Source organism: Psittacula echo (genome assembly GCF_963264785.1).
Source record: "Psittacula echo genome assembly, chromosome: 6".
NCBI lineage: Eukaryota > Metazoa > Chordata > Aves > Psittaciformes > Psittacidae > Psittacula > Psittacula echo.
In genome coordinates, this window is record NC_137743.1 from 20,923,728 (window position 1) to 20,940,748 (window position 17,021).

At 41.0% G+C, this 17,021-nt stretch overlaps 1 protein-coding gene across 1 annotated transcript; it reads left to right on the forward strand.

Moving 5' to 3' along the window:
* Positions 1–1,036: 1,036 nt before the first annotated feature.
* Positions 1,037–16,535, forward strand: RBP3 (retinol binding protein 3; the record flags this gene model as incomplete). Its single annotated transcript, XM_080621293.1, has 4 exons — positions 1,037–4,084; positions 11,284–11,474; positions 14,214–14,356; positions 16,207–16,535. 4 exons carry the CDS (start codon positions 1,037–1,039, stop codon positions 16,533–16,535), a joined length of 3,711 nt encoding a protein of 1,236 aa, XP_080477419.1.
* Positions 16,536–17,021: the final 486 nt, after the last annotated feature.

The following is a 17,021-nucleotide window of genomic DNA, read 5'->3' on the forward strand; positions in this document are numbered from 1 at the left end:
TGGCAGCTCATTTCAGACTTAAAGCCAAGAATCTGTTCTTGTGTATCTTTGGTGTGTCATACTGGAGCTCTGAATGTTGACAGCTCACATGGGTACAGCCTGCAGCTTCATCCTGCATATTCTGATCCTCTTTCAAACTCTTAATACACTAGGGTCTTGAATACATTGTAAGCAGAAGAAAACAATCCCCCACGTTCTATTTTGGTGTGTTGAGCCTAAAGTCTATTGGCTAGAAGCTGTCATCAGACATGACCATATGTTACTCAATGGCATTACAAGTAAATCCTAATTGAGTGCAAATTATGAAGATTAAAGTCACCTCAGATTTAGCTGTATTATGTTGAAGCAAATGTATTTCAAAGTCCTGTTTAAAATGCTGGCAATTCTCAGCACAGAAATTAACAAGTTGTCATTACCTTGGATTTTATAAACTGTTTTAAATGTCTGGAGTTCCTTGTTTGGAGCCCTTAGTCATAGAATGCAAGAACAGTCCTTTGCAGCTCAGACTGAAAAACACCAAAGACAATATATTGTCAACAACTTTTGAAAAAAATTTTAATATTGATACAACTAAGTCACTAAAAAATCTCCTGGTATAAGCTTTCCATAAATAATGGTAGAAGACTGGATGACTGCTGACCTAATTGTGGTTGAAATCCAAGATTTGCATGTAAGAAATCCACTGTCAGGATAAGCCAGGACATTTATAACAGGCAATGTAGTACCTTTTGGAAATAATTAACTGATGAAGAAAGATCATCCTTGATGATTGAAGTTTATTACTGTTTCATAAGAGAGCTGTGAAGAAGTAAGGAGCTAGCTGAACTTCATCTATTGGTGCACTTTGGGTGATGCACTCCATTTTAATGAGATTAAAGGTTTAATGTGGTTGAAAGGTTTTTATCTGTTCAGTGCGCCTGGATTCAACACAGGGATTTCAGCATGATCCACGAACAGTCATTGGAGAGTTACATTCATCTTGATCAATAAGAGCTTCTGACTTCTTCCCTTTATTTCTATTCCATTCAAAGACAAAATGATCCGGACACATTTCTTCCTGTATTCAGCACTGATCATATTCAGCATACCTGCCGAGGAAATCTTTCAGCCAACTCTAGTGATGGACATGGCTAAAGTCCTTCTGGATAACTACTGCTATCCTGAAAACCTAGTGGGCATGCAAGAAGCCATTGAACAAGCAATCAAGAGTGGAGAGATCTTGAACATATCAGATCCAAAAATGCTGGCCAGCGTCTTGACAGCTGGTGTGCAGGGTGCTCTGAATGACCCAAGACTGGTAATTTCCTATGAGCCATCACCACATGCAGATCCCAGGCAAGAAGCTGAAGCTTCCCCCACTCGTGAGCAACTCCTTAGTCTTATTGAGCATGTGGTCATGTATGACAAGCTAGAGGGCAATGTTGGATACCTGAGGATTGATTATATCATAGGACAGGAAGTTGTGCAGAAAGTTGGAGCTTTTCTGGTAGACAAAGTGTGGAAGACACTGATAGAGACATCTGCTTTGGTGATAGATCTTCGTCACAGCACTGGGGGACAGATTTCTGGTCTCCCCTTCATCATTTCGTACTTGCATGAAGCAGGCAAGATGCTGCATGTTGAGACTGTATACAATCGACCCTCCAACACCACCACAGAGATATGGACACTTCCAAAGGTGTTGGGAGAGAGGTACAGCAAAGACAAGGATGTCATTGTTTTGATCAGCCGCCACACCACAGGAGTGGCTGAAGATGTGGCTTACATTCTCAAGCACATGAACAGGGCTATCACTGTCGGGGAGAAGACAGCTGGGGGCTCACTGGACATCCAGAAACTGCGTATTGGACCCTCCAATTTCTACATAAGGGTTCCTGTGTCACGATCTGTGAGCCCCTTGAGTAGGGGTGGACAGAGCTGGGAGGTGAGTGGGGTGATGCCATGTGTGGCTACTGAGGCAGAGCAAGCCTTGCAGAAATCCCTGGACATCCTGGCAGTACGCAGAGCAGTGCCTGGCACCCTAAGACACCTCACAAACATACTAAATGACTATTACAGCTTAGTGGACCGAGTGCCAGCGCTGCTGCAGCACCTCAGCACCTCTGACTTCTCTTCTGTGCAGTCAGCAGAGGACCTGGCCACCAAGCTCAATTCTGAGATGCAGACCTTATCTGAAGACCCCCGCCTGTTGGTCCGAGTCTTGATGCCAGGTGAAGCTGCTGTCTCCCCTGCTGAGAAGCCAATTGCACTGGCAGCCAACTTACCTGACAATGAGCAACTGCTGCATGCTTTAGTGGATACTGTCTTCAAGGTGTCAGTGTTGCCAGGCAATGTTGGCTATATGCGCTTTGATGAGTTTGCAGATGCTTCTGTGCTTGCTAAGCTGGGACCTTACATTGTCCACAAAGTGTGGGAGCCCCTCCAAAATACAGAAAACTTGATCATGGACCTACGTTACAACCCTGGGGGCCCTTCCTCCTCTGCTGTGTCTGTGCTACTCTCCTATTTCCAAGATCCCGCTGCTGGGCCTGTCCATCTCTTCACAACCTATGACAGGCGCACCAACCACACACAGGAGCACAACAGTCAGGCAGAACTTCTGGGCCAGCCCTATGGGGCTCAGCGTGGCATCTACCTGCTCACCAGCCGCCACACTGCTACAGCTGCTGAAGAGTTTGCTTACCTCATGCAGTCCCTGGGCCGCGCCACACTGATTGGTGAGATCACAGCAGGAAGCCTCTCACACACCCGTACCTTCCCTCTTCTGCAGCCTGAGCAGGGAATAACCTGTGGCCTGACTATCACAGTTCCTGTCATTACCTTCATTGACAACCATGGCGAAAGCTGGACAGGTGGGGGAGTTGTGCCTGATGCCATAGTGTTGGCTGAGGATGCACTGGAGAAGGCTTTAGAGGTCCTAGCTTTCCACAAGAATATGGGAGTACTTTTGGAAAGTGCTGGAAAACTCCTAGAGGCTCACTATGCCATCCCAGAAGTGGCTGGTAAGGCCAGTGCTATGCTGAGCACTAAACAGGCCCAAGGAGGTTATCGATCAGCTGTAGACTTTGAGACATTGGCTTCCCAGCTTACCAGTGACTTGCAGGAGGTCTCAGGGGACCATCGGCTTCATGTCTTCCACAGCCATGTGGAACCAACACCAGAAGAAGAGCTTCCCAGCATGAGTCCCAGCCCTGAGGAGCTGAGCTACATCATTGAGGCACTCTTCAAAACTGAGGTATTGCCAGGCAACCTGGGCTACCTTCGCTTTGATATGATGGCTGAGGCAGAAACAGTGAAGGCCATTGGGCCCCAGCTGTTGCAAATGGTGTGGAACAAGCTGGTGAACACAGATGCCATGATTATTGACATGAGGTACAACACAGGTGGCTATTCCACTGCCATTCCAATACTTTGTTCCTACTTCTTTGAGTCTGAGCCTCAGCAACACCTCTACACCATCTTCGATCGTAGTACCTCCCACAGCACAGAGGTATGGACTCTCCCACAAGTCACAGGCAAGAGGTATGGCTCTCTCAAGGACATCTACATCCTAACAAGCCATATGAGTGGGTCAGCAGCTGAAGCTTTCACTCGTTCTATGAAGGATCTATACCGGGCCACAGTTATTGGTGAACCTACAGTAGGTGGTTCTCTCTCAGTGGGTATTTATCGTGTTGGTAACAGTTCCCTATATGCCTCCATCCCCAGCCAAGTAGTGATCAGCCCAGTCACTGGCAAAGTATGGAGTGTGTCTGGGGTGGAGCCACATATCACCGTCCAGGCCAATGAAGCCATGTCTGTAGCTCAGCAAATTGCCAATCTGCGTGCCCAGGTGCCACAGACATTGCAAACTGTAGTCAAGCTTGTAGCAGATAATTATGCCTTTGTGAACGCTGGGGCTGTTATAGTATTAAACCTCACCAAGAATATCAACAAAGACAGCTATAGAAGGATTAATACAGAAGAGGAACTGGCCAGGAAGGTGACTGCCAACTTGCAAGTGCTTTCTGATGATGAGCACCTGAAATTACTCTACATCCCTCAACATGCCAAGGACAGCATTCCAGGGATCATGCCAAAACAGGTACAGTTCTCTTGAATCCAGCTATGCTGATGCCAGCTAGAATGGGAGCACTGAGTCAGACATCCTGTTTCTAGGTGATATCATAAACACACCATGATTTACCTGTACCCAGAAGAAAAGCCAGTGACTGAGTGGATTTTGGAGGAAAGTCAGAGTAGTATATTGTGGTAGTAGATGATCGTTCTGGATGCATACATTTTGGGAACAACATTCAAGCTGTGAATTTCTTTCAGTTGCCATCTGCACAAGCAAATACGCTGAGCTTCACGGTTAGAGGCAAGATATCTCATTGTCTTTGTAATCCTGTTTCTTTCAGTGCTATGGCTTTTCAAGCTATAACAAATTAATGCAGAATCCCACAGATTACAAACCAAGTTTGTAATTTAAGAAAAATTTGGTTGGACCAGGGTACATGCATACACCACAAAACATTCAGCCACATACTTTTCAATGGATTTTTCTATATAAAATTCCTGTACCTGACTTGTATTACACAAGAATAACAAGCAGCTCCTATGGTAGTGATAGTGGAAAGTTTTTCTGATTGTATCTCAGGCTCAGCATCAGACAGTTTCCCAGTGACCTAGAAATACTTTCGGAGAAGTATCTGTGTGGAAGTTATGTGACCCCAGGGAGAAATTGATTTTTAATAACCTACTTTTGCCTGTGCTTTGTGGTTTGCATAACAGTCTGTGCTTTGTTCTGAGCCTGGGTATTTATGCACTGGTCTGCCTTGGCAATCTTTCTTGTCCATTGTTGTGCTGGTGAGAGCTCCCAGGAGCACTTGCTAAAATCCCATCTTCAAATTAAAGGAGGGTTAGGATAACCTGATCCCTTTCTTGGATAGAGTTAGCTTCTTTCTGGCTACTGCTCTAGTATGGCTATCAGAGATGTCTTTTCTCTAGGGATTTATAAAATTGCTTTTTGAAGAGAATGCATTTGCCTTTGCAATGAACCAGAGTATATATGTTTTCCGGGGAAGGAAATCTGTGGGCTTCCACCTTCTGAAATTCTTGGTATGCATGATTTAAAGTGAGCATGACCTTTGCGGTGTTATCTCCAACATTAAGTTCAAGGACAAAGTCTAAACATTGCCAGAGGAAGGCATGTTTTTCAAGTTTGTTAACCAAGAGATGCTGGCCCCATTCTGGCCTCTAAGCTTAAATTGAAATAATTAATTAATTAAATGGTTTTTCTATTTCATCATTCTTTTTTCTGCCTACATTTCTCAGGCGTAGAAAGCTTCACTCTAAGAATGTTTTTGACAGAGCTCCTTGCTAAATTATTACCAGCATATCAGTAGTGATACATCATAATTTCTTCCCATTCTACTGTGTAGGCCAATCTTACAAATTAGTCACTGCTTTCGCTGAGAGGCTGTTAATGGATATTGTAGGCCATTTCAAACCTTTATTCAGACCTTGAATGTTGAAAACAGGATATGCAGGACAAATATCTTATTTGTCAAATGATGTGAAATTCTGATCCTAATAGAGCTAGTGAGAAAAAGCTACTATACTAATTAATGCCTATGTTTACCTCAGTTCTTTGTCAAGCAAAATGATTGGAAGATATTGGGAATACATCTGTAAGAAAGAGATCACATCAGTGTAGATGAAAATCAAGACAAATATGAGATTTCTTCAAGGGGAAATAATGTACAAATAGCAGAGAAGCATGGGTCTCTTATGAGGCTAAAATAGTTTCCAAAAGCCTATGCATTCCCTCCAATGCTTGAGGAAACTGAGAGACAGATAGACAAGAGAGCAGTGTTAAAACATTTTAAGGTTAAAGAGAGTGAGTGCACAAAGACACCGAAGTTACTGAAGTAAAGGCTTTTCCTTTTGATAGAGGTATAAGAAAATTCACTTGCTCCACATATTCACCACTAGGCAGCAAACGTATCTTCATTTCCTGCCTTGCTTTTGCATGGCCAAGAGGGATGCTTTCTGTGAAATATTTCAGGAATACCCCCTACCAATAATACAGAGAGCAAATGCCGTAAGATTGCACTGAAGCTTACATGATGGCACTAATTGCATTTGGTTTTTTGGTTGAGTTTTTTTACAGTCCTATAATGGACAAGGTGGCTTTTTTAATCTGTATCACATTTATTCCTCCAACACCTAAAAGCTAGTTTTTCTCTTGTGCTACCTACCTTCCAAGCCACCCTTTCCCTTGACAGTGGGATTTTCTTGATAATGACCTTGACAGTGAAGCAGATCCAACACAATTAAATGAAATTATGATGAATAACTGCAAGAAGGATGAGATGGGACATAGCAGACAGACAAGTGAAATGTATGTAGACCTTTGCATCTGCTACACTGGAATAGTTGCTGAAGCATAATATGGGTAGTGAATATGTCTCCTTTATGATAGCAGCAAGGTCAATGCTAGCCAGAGTTGTCTGCTGCATGAATGCCATTTCCAAAGTCAGACTTCCCAAAGGGAAATATTTGATATATTGTTTGTGATTCAGAAAATAGCATTTTGCCTATAAGGCAGAACTCTGTAAACTTGCTGATGTGCAGTTCAATAATTCATACTTCTTATTCCTCTGTTTGCCTCTCTCCAGTCATACCTTACTTCCCATACTGAAATGTTTGTGTTCATGAATATCTGAGTAATGTTGGCTACATATAGAAGAACTGCTGCCTGATTTTAGCAAATGTGGTTATGTTAATTTTAAGTGACAAGACTCTCCCTGAATGACTCTTTTGACTCCTTGATAATGTCCAAATACTTTGATTGCAGCCTTCACACTTGAAAGAATTTTTGTATTAATATTTCAGATAAGAAGCTCTAAATTGTGATCAGAGTAAAAGATGAAAATTATTCCTTTATAAAGAGAAATTGTTCCCCTGTTTGAAGTCCTTTTCTCAGATAAATAATATGTATCTATAGCAGAGTATTGTACTTGCTGAAGGAGAAAATAGTTACAGATGTTTCACCAGAAAGTAGCCTAGTTTGATTATGTCCCTTCATAAATGAGTGAAATCAAAATACTCAGCCTCAAAGTGTCAAGACAGATAATAAAATTTCTACACCTGTTGCTAACAGGTGGAACAAAATTGTTGTGGGCCCATACAATGGTGATATATATCGACATAACCACAGTAAAGTCAGCAGAACCGTACAAGTTCATGCAAGCCAAAAAGATGTCTCATGTTTAACTGTCATTGACTCTTCACCTTTTTCAATTCATGTTCATAATAGTTCAGTGGCTCGCTATGAGTATGTGTATTGTCAGAGCAGGCTTACACACCACTTTGTAGCGCCATCCTTTGCAGAGTGAAAGTACAGCTCTCACTCTGCCCTGCACTCCCTCAACGGAGGCTGAAAGCCTTGAATAACCTCTTTTAATCCTTTTCAGAGCACTGTCCCAGAGCGTTTCAGCTTTTGCTTGTGGTAACCTCCCCCCACCCAATCCTGGCTGTCTTGGTACAATGGAGGGCAGGATTAGAATTCAAAGCTATAGTTCTGGAAAAAACTGGAGAAATGATCTCTGAAAAGAAGGATGAGGTTAAATAAGAACACATGCAGGGTTCTCTCACAGTTTCTAGGGTGATAGTAATTGACTGCGCAGCTCTGGGATGAAAACAGCTTCTTTGTGGGGAGTCGTGTTAAAAAAAATATATGGGTTCTTCAGAGTTCATAAGCTGAACACAAGTTAATAGAGCCAAGTTGTTGCAGTAAAAAATAACAATCCTCAAACTGGAATGGATAAGGAGGAATATAATCACTAAAATATGTGAAGTCTTCTGTTACACTCAGCTTTAAAGAAAATTCAGCTAGAGTATATAATGTGCAGTCTTGAGCAATGCTTTTCTGGAAAGATGTTCTTCAAGTGGGGAGACAGCAAAAAAGGGAAACAGGAGTAGAGAGAAGACTGAATAAGAGTAATCTTGGAAAAGTTTGAAAGTTTTGAGTTCTCTATTCCAGAAAGAAGGAAACTGAGACAAGACATTAAAATGGTCCTCAGATATGTAACAGGCTGTTTCAAATAGAAGAGAATAATCTTTCCCTTATCCATGGTAAATAGGCCAAGAAGTAATGCATTTAAACTGTGGAAAGTAGTGAACTTAGACTGTTTACACTAGATCTTAAAAACATCTTTGTAATAGTAAGACTGTGACATACTAGACTGAATTGCCCAGAAATCACCCAGTGATATGGGTGTTTTTAAGAGCAACTGAGAATTGGCTGTCAGGGATACAGCTGATCCTGCTCAGTCCTTGAGCTGAGAGACCTACAAGGATGGACAGTTCCATTCCAGCCTGTGCAGAACCCAAATGCTATTCCAAGAAAGAAAGGCACAACCCCACCACTCAGTCCCCAAGATCTCATGGTTCTTAAACCAATCTCAGGATTTGCAATGGCACAAGGATGTTGGCTAATTACATTTTAACAGCTGGCAGCTGACAACACTAGCAACCTTAATGCAAATCAGCATTACATTACAGTGCTCAGCACAAAACTAAGTATGAAAATACAGTCTCGATCTAAATAGATAGAATAAGTTAGGGGAGAGGTGAAAGGGAAGAAAAGAGCTAAGAGATACACAGTGGGAAAAGTAGTTTGCCTATGGTTGGGTTATGTGTCAGTAGCAGATTCAGGGATGAAACACCATGCATGAGTCTTAAGGCAACGTTCTAGGTCCTATTTTGTGTCATATCACTTATTCCAGTTAGGCCACCCACCTGTGGAAGGAGACTGCAGAATAGGGCTAGAGACCCTATATAGTTAACAAAAACCAATTCTTCCTTGGCTTAAGTGGTGTTAGCTTGGAGATACTTTAGTCTAGCCACATTGCTTATAGTATTCTTACTAAGGCACCTGAGGGTTTGTATTTAACATCAAATAATTTGTATGTAAACATTGCTTGACTGAGCAGCAAGATCTTACTTTCAGCTGCATCCTGTCCCAGCTTGTCCTTGGCCAGCGAACAGTCTTGCCTTCCAAACAAGAGTGCACTACTGCTCTCTGAAGCTAGACTTACCTCCTTCAGTAATGGCAGCACATGGCCTATGTGCCAGTGTCATGAAACTGCAGGTTTTCAGGATAGTAACTCTCTACTGTCAGCCCAGCCTACTCACCTCTTTTGCTTAAAAATTAGGAGGCTTTCCCCACCACCCCAAAATTACATTTTCATACCTTCTGGTCCTAAAGCCTTTACAATTGATATATTTCCATACCTTCCCTGCAACCATGAAGATGAAGAAGAGTTTCTTTGAGATCCTTGTATATTAATGTCACCCCATGAGTCCCAAGTCTTTAAAAGCAACCTGCCCACCTTGAAATCTGTAATGAATTTTCAAAAATTAGCAACACTGCTAATGAGTACTAAAGTCCTCAGTGAACATGTGATGCAGCACAGTAAAAGAACAAGTTGGAAAAAAAATTACCAGACATAGACAAAGAGGTTATTCTTAATCAACATGCTAATGGATATGCATCTAGCAATTATTGTTGGAGACAGAACTAAGAAATGTGTGTTCAGTTAAAATATCATTGGTAAATGGCTGAAGGTAACACATCAGTTTTATTTATAGATGTTACCAATGAGCGATGATTTTTTCTCCTGGGGGGACCAGTACATCTGAACTAGATATAAGCTCTGTCAGAACAATGCAATGCATGCTGGATATATTCTTCAAAACTGATTTGTTAATCAAAGTACAGTGGGCAGATCAAGTAGCATTGCTGTCACTGGGAAGTGGATTGGAAATGACAAACTCAGTGCTGGACTGATATGTTTACAGTCCAGATATAATGGTTATTTCCACAAGGTAACGTGAGAAAAAAGCATACAGAAAAGGACTCAGTAAAGTTTGCTCTTACCATCAGGTCAACTACTGGCTAATAGGGCTTTTAAATTAATGTTTGAAATTTTGGCATACAGAAGGCACTGAATCATGAAGAATCTCAGGGCAGCTAGAAGTGTGATTTGGTGGGTAATTTCCCCCCAGGTAAAGGTAAAGTGCTTGAGCTATGTCAAATACAGCTGCATTCACATACCTTGGAAACCCTCTTTCTGCTGTGGCAGACCTGCTTTTGGCAGGAGCACATCCCCAGACCAGAGCACTACATGTAGGGCAGCAGATTGCCTGACTCCTCTACAGCTGCAGAAAGCCCAAATGCCTTCCAAATTCTAGGGTATGTTGCAGATTAGGAGAACACCTTTTAGCACATGGCTCACTGCTGACTACTTGTTCTTTGGGATGTAAAAGTATGTATTGTCTGGGGCTGAGCTATGGCAGAGGGCAATTGATTAAAAAACAAGTATAAAATCATTTTCACAGCCACCCTGAGGAGAAAAGGCCAAACTGCTGAAGGTCACATTAGTCATACATATCCCAAAGCCTTTTCTTCTTAAGCTGAAGGAGAGTTTTCAGACACATGTATGCAAAACAGAAGTTTGGCAATAGGAGCAGGCTAAGTCCCGATACATGCAGGGGTTACTAGGATAACTTTATTAGTTGGCTACACATCGCTACTAAAAAAGTCTGCTGTTTAATAACATAAGCTAAACAAAATTAAACTAATCACAGACTAACACGTGAGACTCTGAGCACATGGCCACCATAAGAGAGATTTAACACATGTCTACCTTCTGAGTATCCTAGCACATGCCCAACACATCAAGTTTCTCACTGTCAGAGGCACTGGCTAATCAAAAGGAGCTGGGGCCAACCTCACCTGTAACCAGCAGCTGTTTGTCAGCTGAGGCTAATCAAGAGATTATAAAAGTCCTTATTTAGAGTGGAGCCTTATTTAGAAAATGCGTTATTTAGAAAGAACTGCTGAAGGAAACAAGTGGGCTTGGGTAGCAGGCCTGGGATAGTGGCCTATGCTGCAGACTGGGGGATGGTTCTTGTAGCCTTCTCAGCTTGTTTGATCCAAGGAAATTCCTGTATTTTTGAAAAATAAACTGAGCCCTGAGAAATAGGTGCCTGATCCAGGTTCTGGGCATGTTATTGATGCACCCCACACTGGGCAAGCAATGCAGCAGCCAATGCTAACCTATGTTTAATATGCAAAAATCTGAATATCATTTATTATGTTCCTCTAACTTGATCATATTCCTCACATATATCCCACCTGAACTAAACTTGACCCACATAATTATTTTTAAATCTTGTGCCAAGCTACCAGTGCCAGCAAATGATTTGTTTTGTTTTCCCAAACTCTTTCAGATCCCTTCCCCAGAAGTATTTGAAGATCTGATTAAATTTTCATTCCACACAAATGTATTTGAAAACAACATCGGCTATCTGAGATTCGATATGTTTGGAGACTGTGAACTTCTAACCCAGGCGTCTGACCTACTGGTAGAGCATGTTTGGAAGAAAATTGTTCACACAGATGCGTTAATCATAGACATGAGGTAAACCTTTGAATGGCAAATAACCAAAACTCTTTCCAAACAGCATTTTATTTGTAATAGTGAATTAGCTTTACATGGCTTACTGTCCTGTTTACAGGCTAAAATTGCTGGGATTAAATGAGAAAAGGAAAACAGCCAAGGAAAACAGTAACAGTCTGGAAGTATATCTCAAGACAATTTGTACCATCACTTGAGATGTTTAGAACTAGAGAGGAAAATTTAGGAAATATGTTGCTGAATGCAATCCTGGATATCACAAATGTTTTCTTTCTCTGATTTCTTCCTAATCAAACTCTGTATGTGCCTTATATTAGCTATATATATAAAATATCTATATATGTGGCTTAAATAAATCTTTCACTGCAGTCAGTGGTCAAGTGATTGAACAGTCAAAAAAACAAACGATGAGTAAGGCTGTGTTACAACATCTTGTTTGCCATATCTGCAATGCTAGATTATCCTGGGTAATCAGCCCTGTACAGAATGACCCTTACGCACAGAGGCAAAGGTGATGTAAAGGTACTGTAGCACTCCTAGATGATCCTGCTGCAAGATACAGCTTCATATGCCTGCTCTCAGCTTAGGATTCTGTTGGACACTCCAGTGTGTCAACAATGCTCCAAATCTTGTGAACCAGAAGACAAGATCTATTTGCTGCCAGCTATAAAAGCAGATGAATATCACAAATACACATTTCCATACAACATTTAGGTAAATAATTCCCTTGTTTTGGTCCAGACCTGATGTTTGTGAGCCCAGAACATTACCATTATCAACTGAAGAAGGCTTTTGTAAGATTTCATTTTTAATGCTAGAACCATCAATGTCCAATGCCACCATATCAACATTTGATAGTCTTCTTAATATTGTTCTGGGATTTGCAGCATATGCAGGAAAAGATGAGCATGGCAATAAGAACAGAGAGAAATATCTTACCATTTGAGCAGAGGAGGCAGGGCAGCAACCAACAAAACACACCCATAACTGAATTCAAATTCATCAAAGGCATCACCATCTTCCAATAGACTTGAGATAGGCCTGGGACTGCTTGTTCTTGCCCCAGTTTTCTCCCAGGATAAAACTTGTATCAGGGCCAAGGGTAATAAAACAGCAAAGGTGAAATCATGTCCCAGGTACCAACTGGTATCACTATAGTTCTTTCCTTGGGTTGCTTTGATTTTGATTTGGGGTTTTTTGGATTTTTTTATATTTAATGTATTTCTAGTCCTTTGAGTGTACACAAAAGCCCCAGTCTCTGAAAGCATATAAAAAAGAACTCCAAATATTTTACCTTCTGAAATTCTCCCTAAACCATCTTATGATTTTAAGGCAAGACTGATCATTTCAATTTTGCATGGATTAGCCATAACAAATAATGTTTCTCATCTTACAAGTTTTCCTCCCTGGAACAGCTGTGCCACTGATGAACTCCTGGTTTTTAGCTTTCACAGCATTGAGAAGAGACACTGGTAAACTAAACAGCTTCCTTTATGTCACACAAGAAGTCTGTAATGAAGTTAAACTAAACCTTTAGCAACTGCTCAGTCATTATTACTGACTAAAGTTTCTGCAGTTTCACTCTCTGCAAGAGACTCTCAGGAAGAGCTCTCCAGCATTTCTCTAGCTGCCTTCCACTCACTTCAGCTATGATGGTAGCTGTGGGTGGGAAACACTTCTCTGCTGGATCTAGCTGCCTCCTAAGCTGTGCAGGAGCAGCAGTGGGACTTCGCGACGCCATACCGCTATCTGGGACACACTGAAAAGGCTTATTTCAGTTCTAGCCAGTTACAGTGTGGACCCAGCATACAGCCCCCAAATACTGCAGAGTAAAAGGGTAGCTTCAGTCTTTTGGACAGAGCCTTTCTGGGCATTCTAATCCTTTTCTGGAGGTGAAAAAACTTAGTTATGGACTGGACTGAGCAAAACTCATTTTCTAGCAGGTTTTTGGAGGAATTTCTGCACCAGGCATTCTGAATATCACCTATAGGAAAGCACTTTATCTCCTACTAGTAGTGATCAAAGTACAAACATCTCCAGTGCTGTATGTGCTGTAGTAATAGTGAAAAGGGACAGACAAAAAATACTTTGGTATTCCATTCTTTGTATTCATAGCAGGGGTTCTCCAATGACAGTTAGGCTCCTCAGTGAATTTAATCTTCAGAGACTGGTATGAAATTAAACTACAACCAAAATATGCAAACATGACTGTCCTAAATGAAGCAGCTAACACAGTCTTTAGGCACAAAAAGAAATGACGTGATATTATAAGGTGCCAAACACCAAGTACTCCCATTGTGTGCAGCAGGAAATAAGAACACAACATTCTACAAACATGTTTCTTAAATTGCATTTAGGCATTTACTCCTGCTGCATATGTCAGTAACAGCATGGGTTATTCAGAGTAGAAGAATAACAAGAATCTGATGTTTCTCTGCAGATTCAGAGTCTTTGCTTACTTTCTGAATTTTTTCCAAGTTGAATCAAGAAAAAAAAGAGACTATTCAGTTTTATGTTTGCTTTTGAAGTCAGTTGTGGGCAATAACAGTTCAAGACTCTTAGACGGGATTTTGTTTCTCTGATAAATGTACACATGCTGATAGGGGAGAATGAATGTAAATGTAGAAAATTACTGCCATAACCCCTTTCAGTACTGATGTTAAGTAACAATACTTGGAATGGAGATTTACTGTCTGCCTCAAATTTTCAGTTGTTTCCTTAATATTTTTAATTTCTCAAAAGGTACAATGTTGGAGGCTCCACCACTTCCATAGCAATCCTATGCTCATACTTCTTTGATGAAGGACATAAAATTCTCTTGGACAAAGTTTATGACAGACCCACTGACTCAGTAAAGGAAATATGGACTGAGCCACAGCTGAAAGGTAAAATGTCAATTTCTTTTTAGATCAGCTTTTCATTTCAGCTGTCCCTCCTTGGCTATTTTAAAGTCAGCCATTAGAAACCATAACTCATTTGGTGAAAGCACATGACCACTATTAATTCAAGCTGTGCAGAGAATATAAAAACAAAAATGTGCATTTCAGCCATGTTCCCCAATGCCATCTACAAATAACAGTTTATTGCTCCTAGAAATGGGGTATGTTAAGCACAGAGGTTTGTAAACTGGTTCCCAGAAATTTAGCTGAATACTGCATATACTGGTTGTGACTTGTTGCTTTTAGAAGTTGACAAAATTAAAAATAAATCCTGTGTTGCCTAGACCTCTCATAATATTTCTTCCAATACTTACAGTTTTATATGTAGCCCCTCACTTTCTGCCTGTGTAATTCACAATTTCAGTAGATGAAAACACCCACAATAGCCCAGTTTGCTCACAGAATGCTAGAGAGAAAGAAAAGCACCAAATTTTATTCACATGTGAGTGAGTTTGGATAATTTGGCAATGTATCACACACACCCCTCAACACACACACCTTGCCTGCTGTTTGTGGAAGTTGAAGGGATGCTGTAACATGCAGAAATGGAGCTCTTGAGTGCTCATAGAGTGCAGCTAGAGTGCTAAGAAGCCTTAAACATTAGTTTTAATTCTTTTTCTCTTTTAAAGCTAAAACAGTACCAAAAAAAAAATGGTGTCACAATGGTGTCTGCAATTACTGGCTTGGAGCATACTGAAATGTTTAAACTTTGTCACAGGCTGCAGGGTCCATCTATTTTCCCAGGCAGTCAGAGGTGGGCTGTGCTAAGGGATATGATTACTACAGACACATTCCAGTTCCCATCAAAGAGAACAGGCAGACTCATATTAACTTCAAAGGAGTTGGATTGGATCCTGTATTATATATACATATCTACTGTGAAAAAGGTCTTCTAATGGATATTACATCTATAGTGAAATGTGAAGAGCAAAGATGGTGTGGAAATTAATTACCATGCTATAGGCCCCTCTCTTACAGTTTAGTATAAGAATTATATGTCATACTGCAACTCACTTAAAGAATTACTTTTTTAGAGCAGTTTAGAGTAGTTTTCAAGTTATTAGGTCCCAGTTACAATGCTTTGGCCACTTTTTCAGAGGAAGTAAACCCTCAAAAACTATCTAGGCTGTTCCAATAGGTTGAAAATAGGTGCAAAACACCTCCTACTCCTGTCAGCTGGTTTATGTAAGAAAATGAGATAACTTGGCTCAGATCCTAATAAGGGGTATTTGTTGAAGGGATTGGGACAAAGGCCATGCAACAGCTTCCATTTATAGACTATAAAGAGCCTGTGGGAAACCACTATAATTATAATTTCATAAAATGCTGCCTGCATAGTTTTCAGGCCAGCTCTCTGACAGCCGTGTTCCTAGAGCAGGGATGAAACTGAAGATGCTGCTGGCTCAGCTTTGAGTATTTCTGCTGAAGGAGCAGAAAATGTTGCTTTCCTTACCCACCTATACCAGTCCTCTGGTGAGATTTAGAACTCCTGTGTAAGTCAAAGCCACAGAAGAGCCAGCAGTAGTAACCATGAGCTGGCCTCTCAGCTGCTGGAGCTTATAACCAGAAATGTAGAACAAGAGTACCACATAGGACGATAGTCTTTACTTGTATAGACTAGTATAGAGGCTGCGCTAGTGTAAAAAGTGTTTTAATACCATCATAGATACAAAGTATATTTCCAAACTTCTTTGGTTGTTAATAACAGGTAGGAAATTAAGACTTTTCTTGCTCCATTATGCAAATAAATCTCTGAAAATGGTTGCATTTCTGATTATTTTTGTCCTATCTGGCAGGAGAGAGGTATGGCTCTCAGAAGGGACTAATAATCCTTACCAGTGCTGTGACGGCTGGAGCTGCTGAAGAGTTTGTATACATAATGAAGAGGCTGGGCAGAGCTCTCATCATTGGGGAACAGACCAGTGGTGGCTGCCATTCCCCACAGACATATCAAGTAAATGATACCAACTTCTACATCATCATCCCCACCTCCAGATCAGTCACTTCTGCAGAGAGCACTTCTTGGGAAGGGAAAGGGGTACTTCCTCACATGGAAACACCAGCTGAAACAGCACTCATTAAAGCAAAGGAGATGCTCAGCGCTCACCTGCACAGCTCTAGATAGTCCAGTGAGGGAACATGCCCCTAGTTCTTAGGCAAAGTATGCTACACACACACCCCCAAATGTAAACCCTAGAAAGAAGCAGGAACTTAATTTCAATCTCTATGGTCAGTGATTGGTTCCCTGTACACAGCTCAGAGTGACTCTTTTTCAACACACTGACTTTCTTACCCCGTTCTGTGGAACCCAGCTCTTTCTGGGCATGGTTGAGATACTTGAATAATGCACTAGGTTTTATAGATTCCTTTTCTGGTCATACATAAATTTTCATTATTGCAGTGTCTGCTTTTTAAATTTAGCTCCAACTCACTGAAGGCATGTGAGCCATCTCAAAGCATTTTTGCAAATATAGTAAAGGCACCTCTGCTTCTTGGAAATTGTGTACAATTCCTATTTATACATATTAAAGAAGAATTAGCATTAGTTGGTAGAGTCTGTTTTCCAAACTGGAACAGCTAAATTAATCTCTTCACCATTTTGTCATCCAGA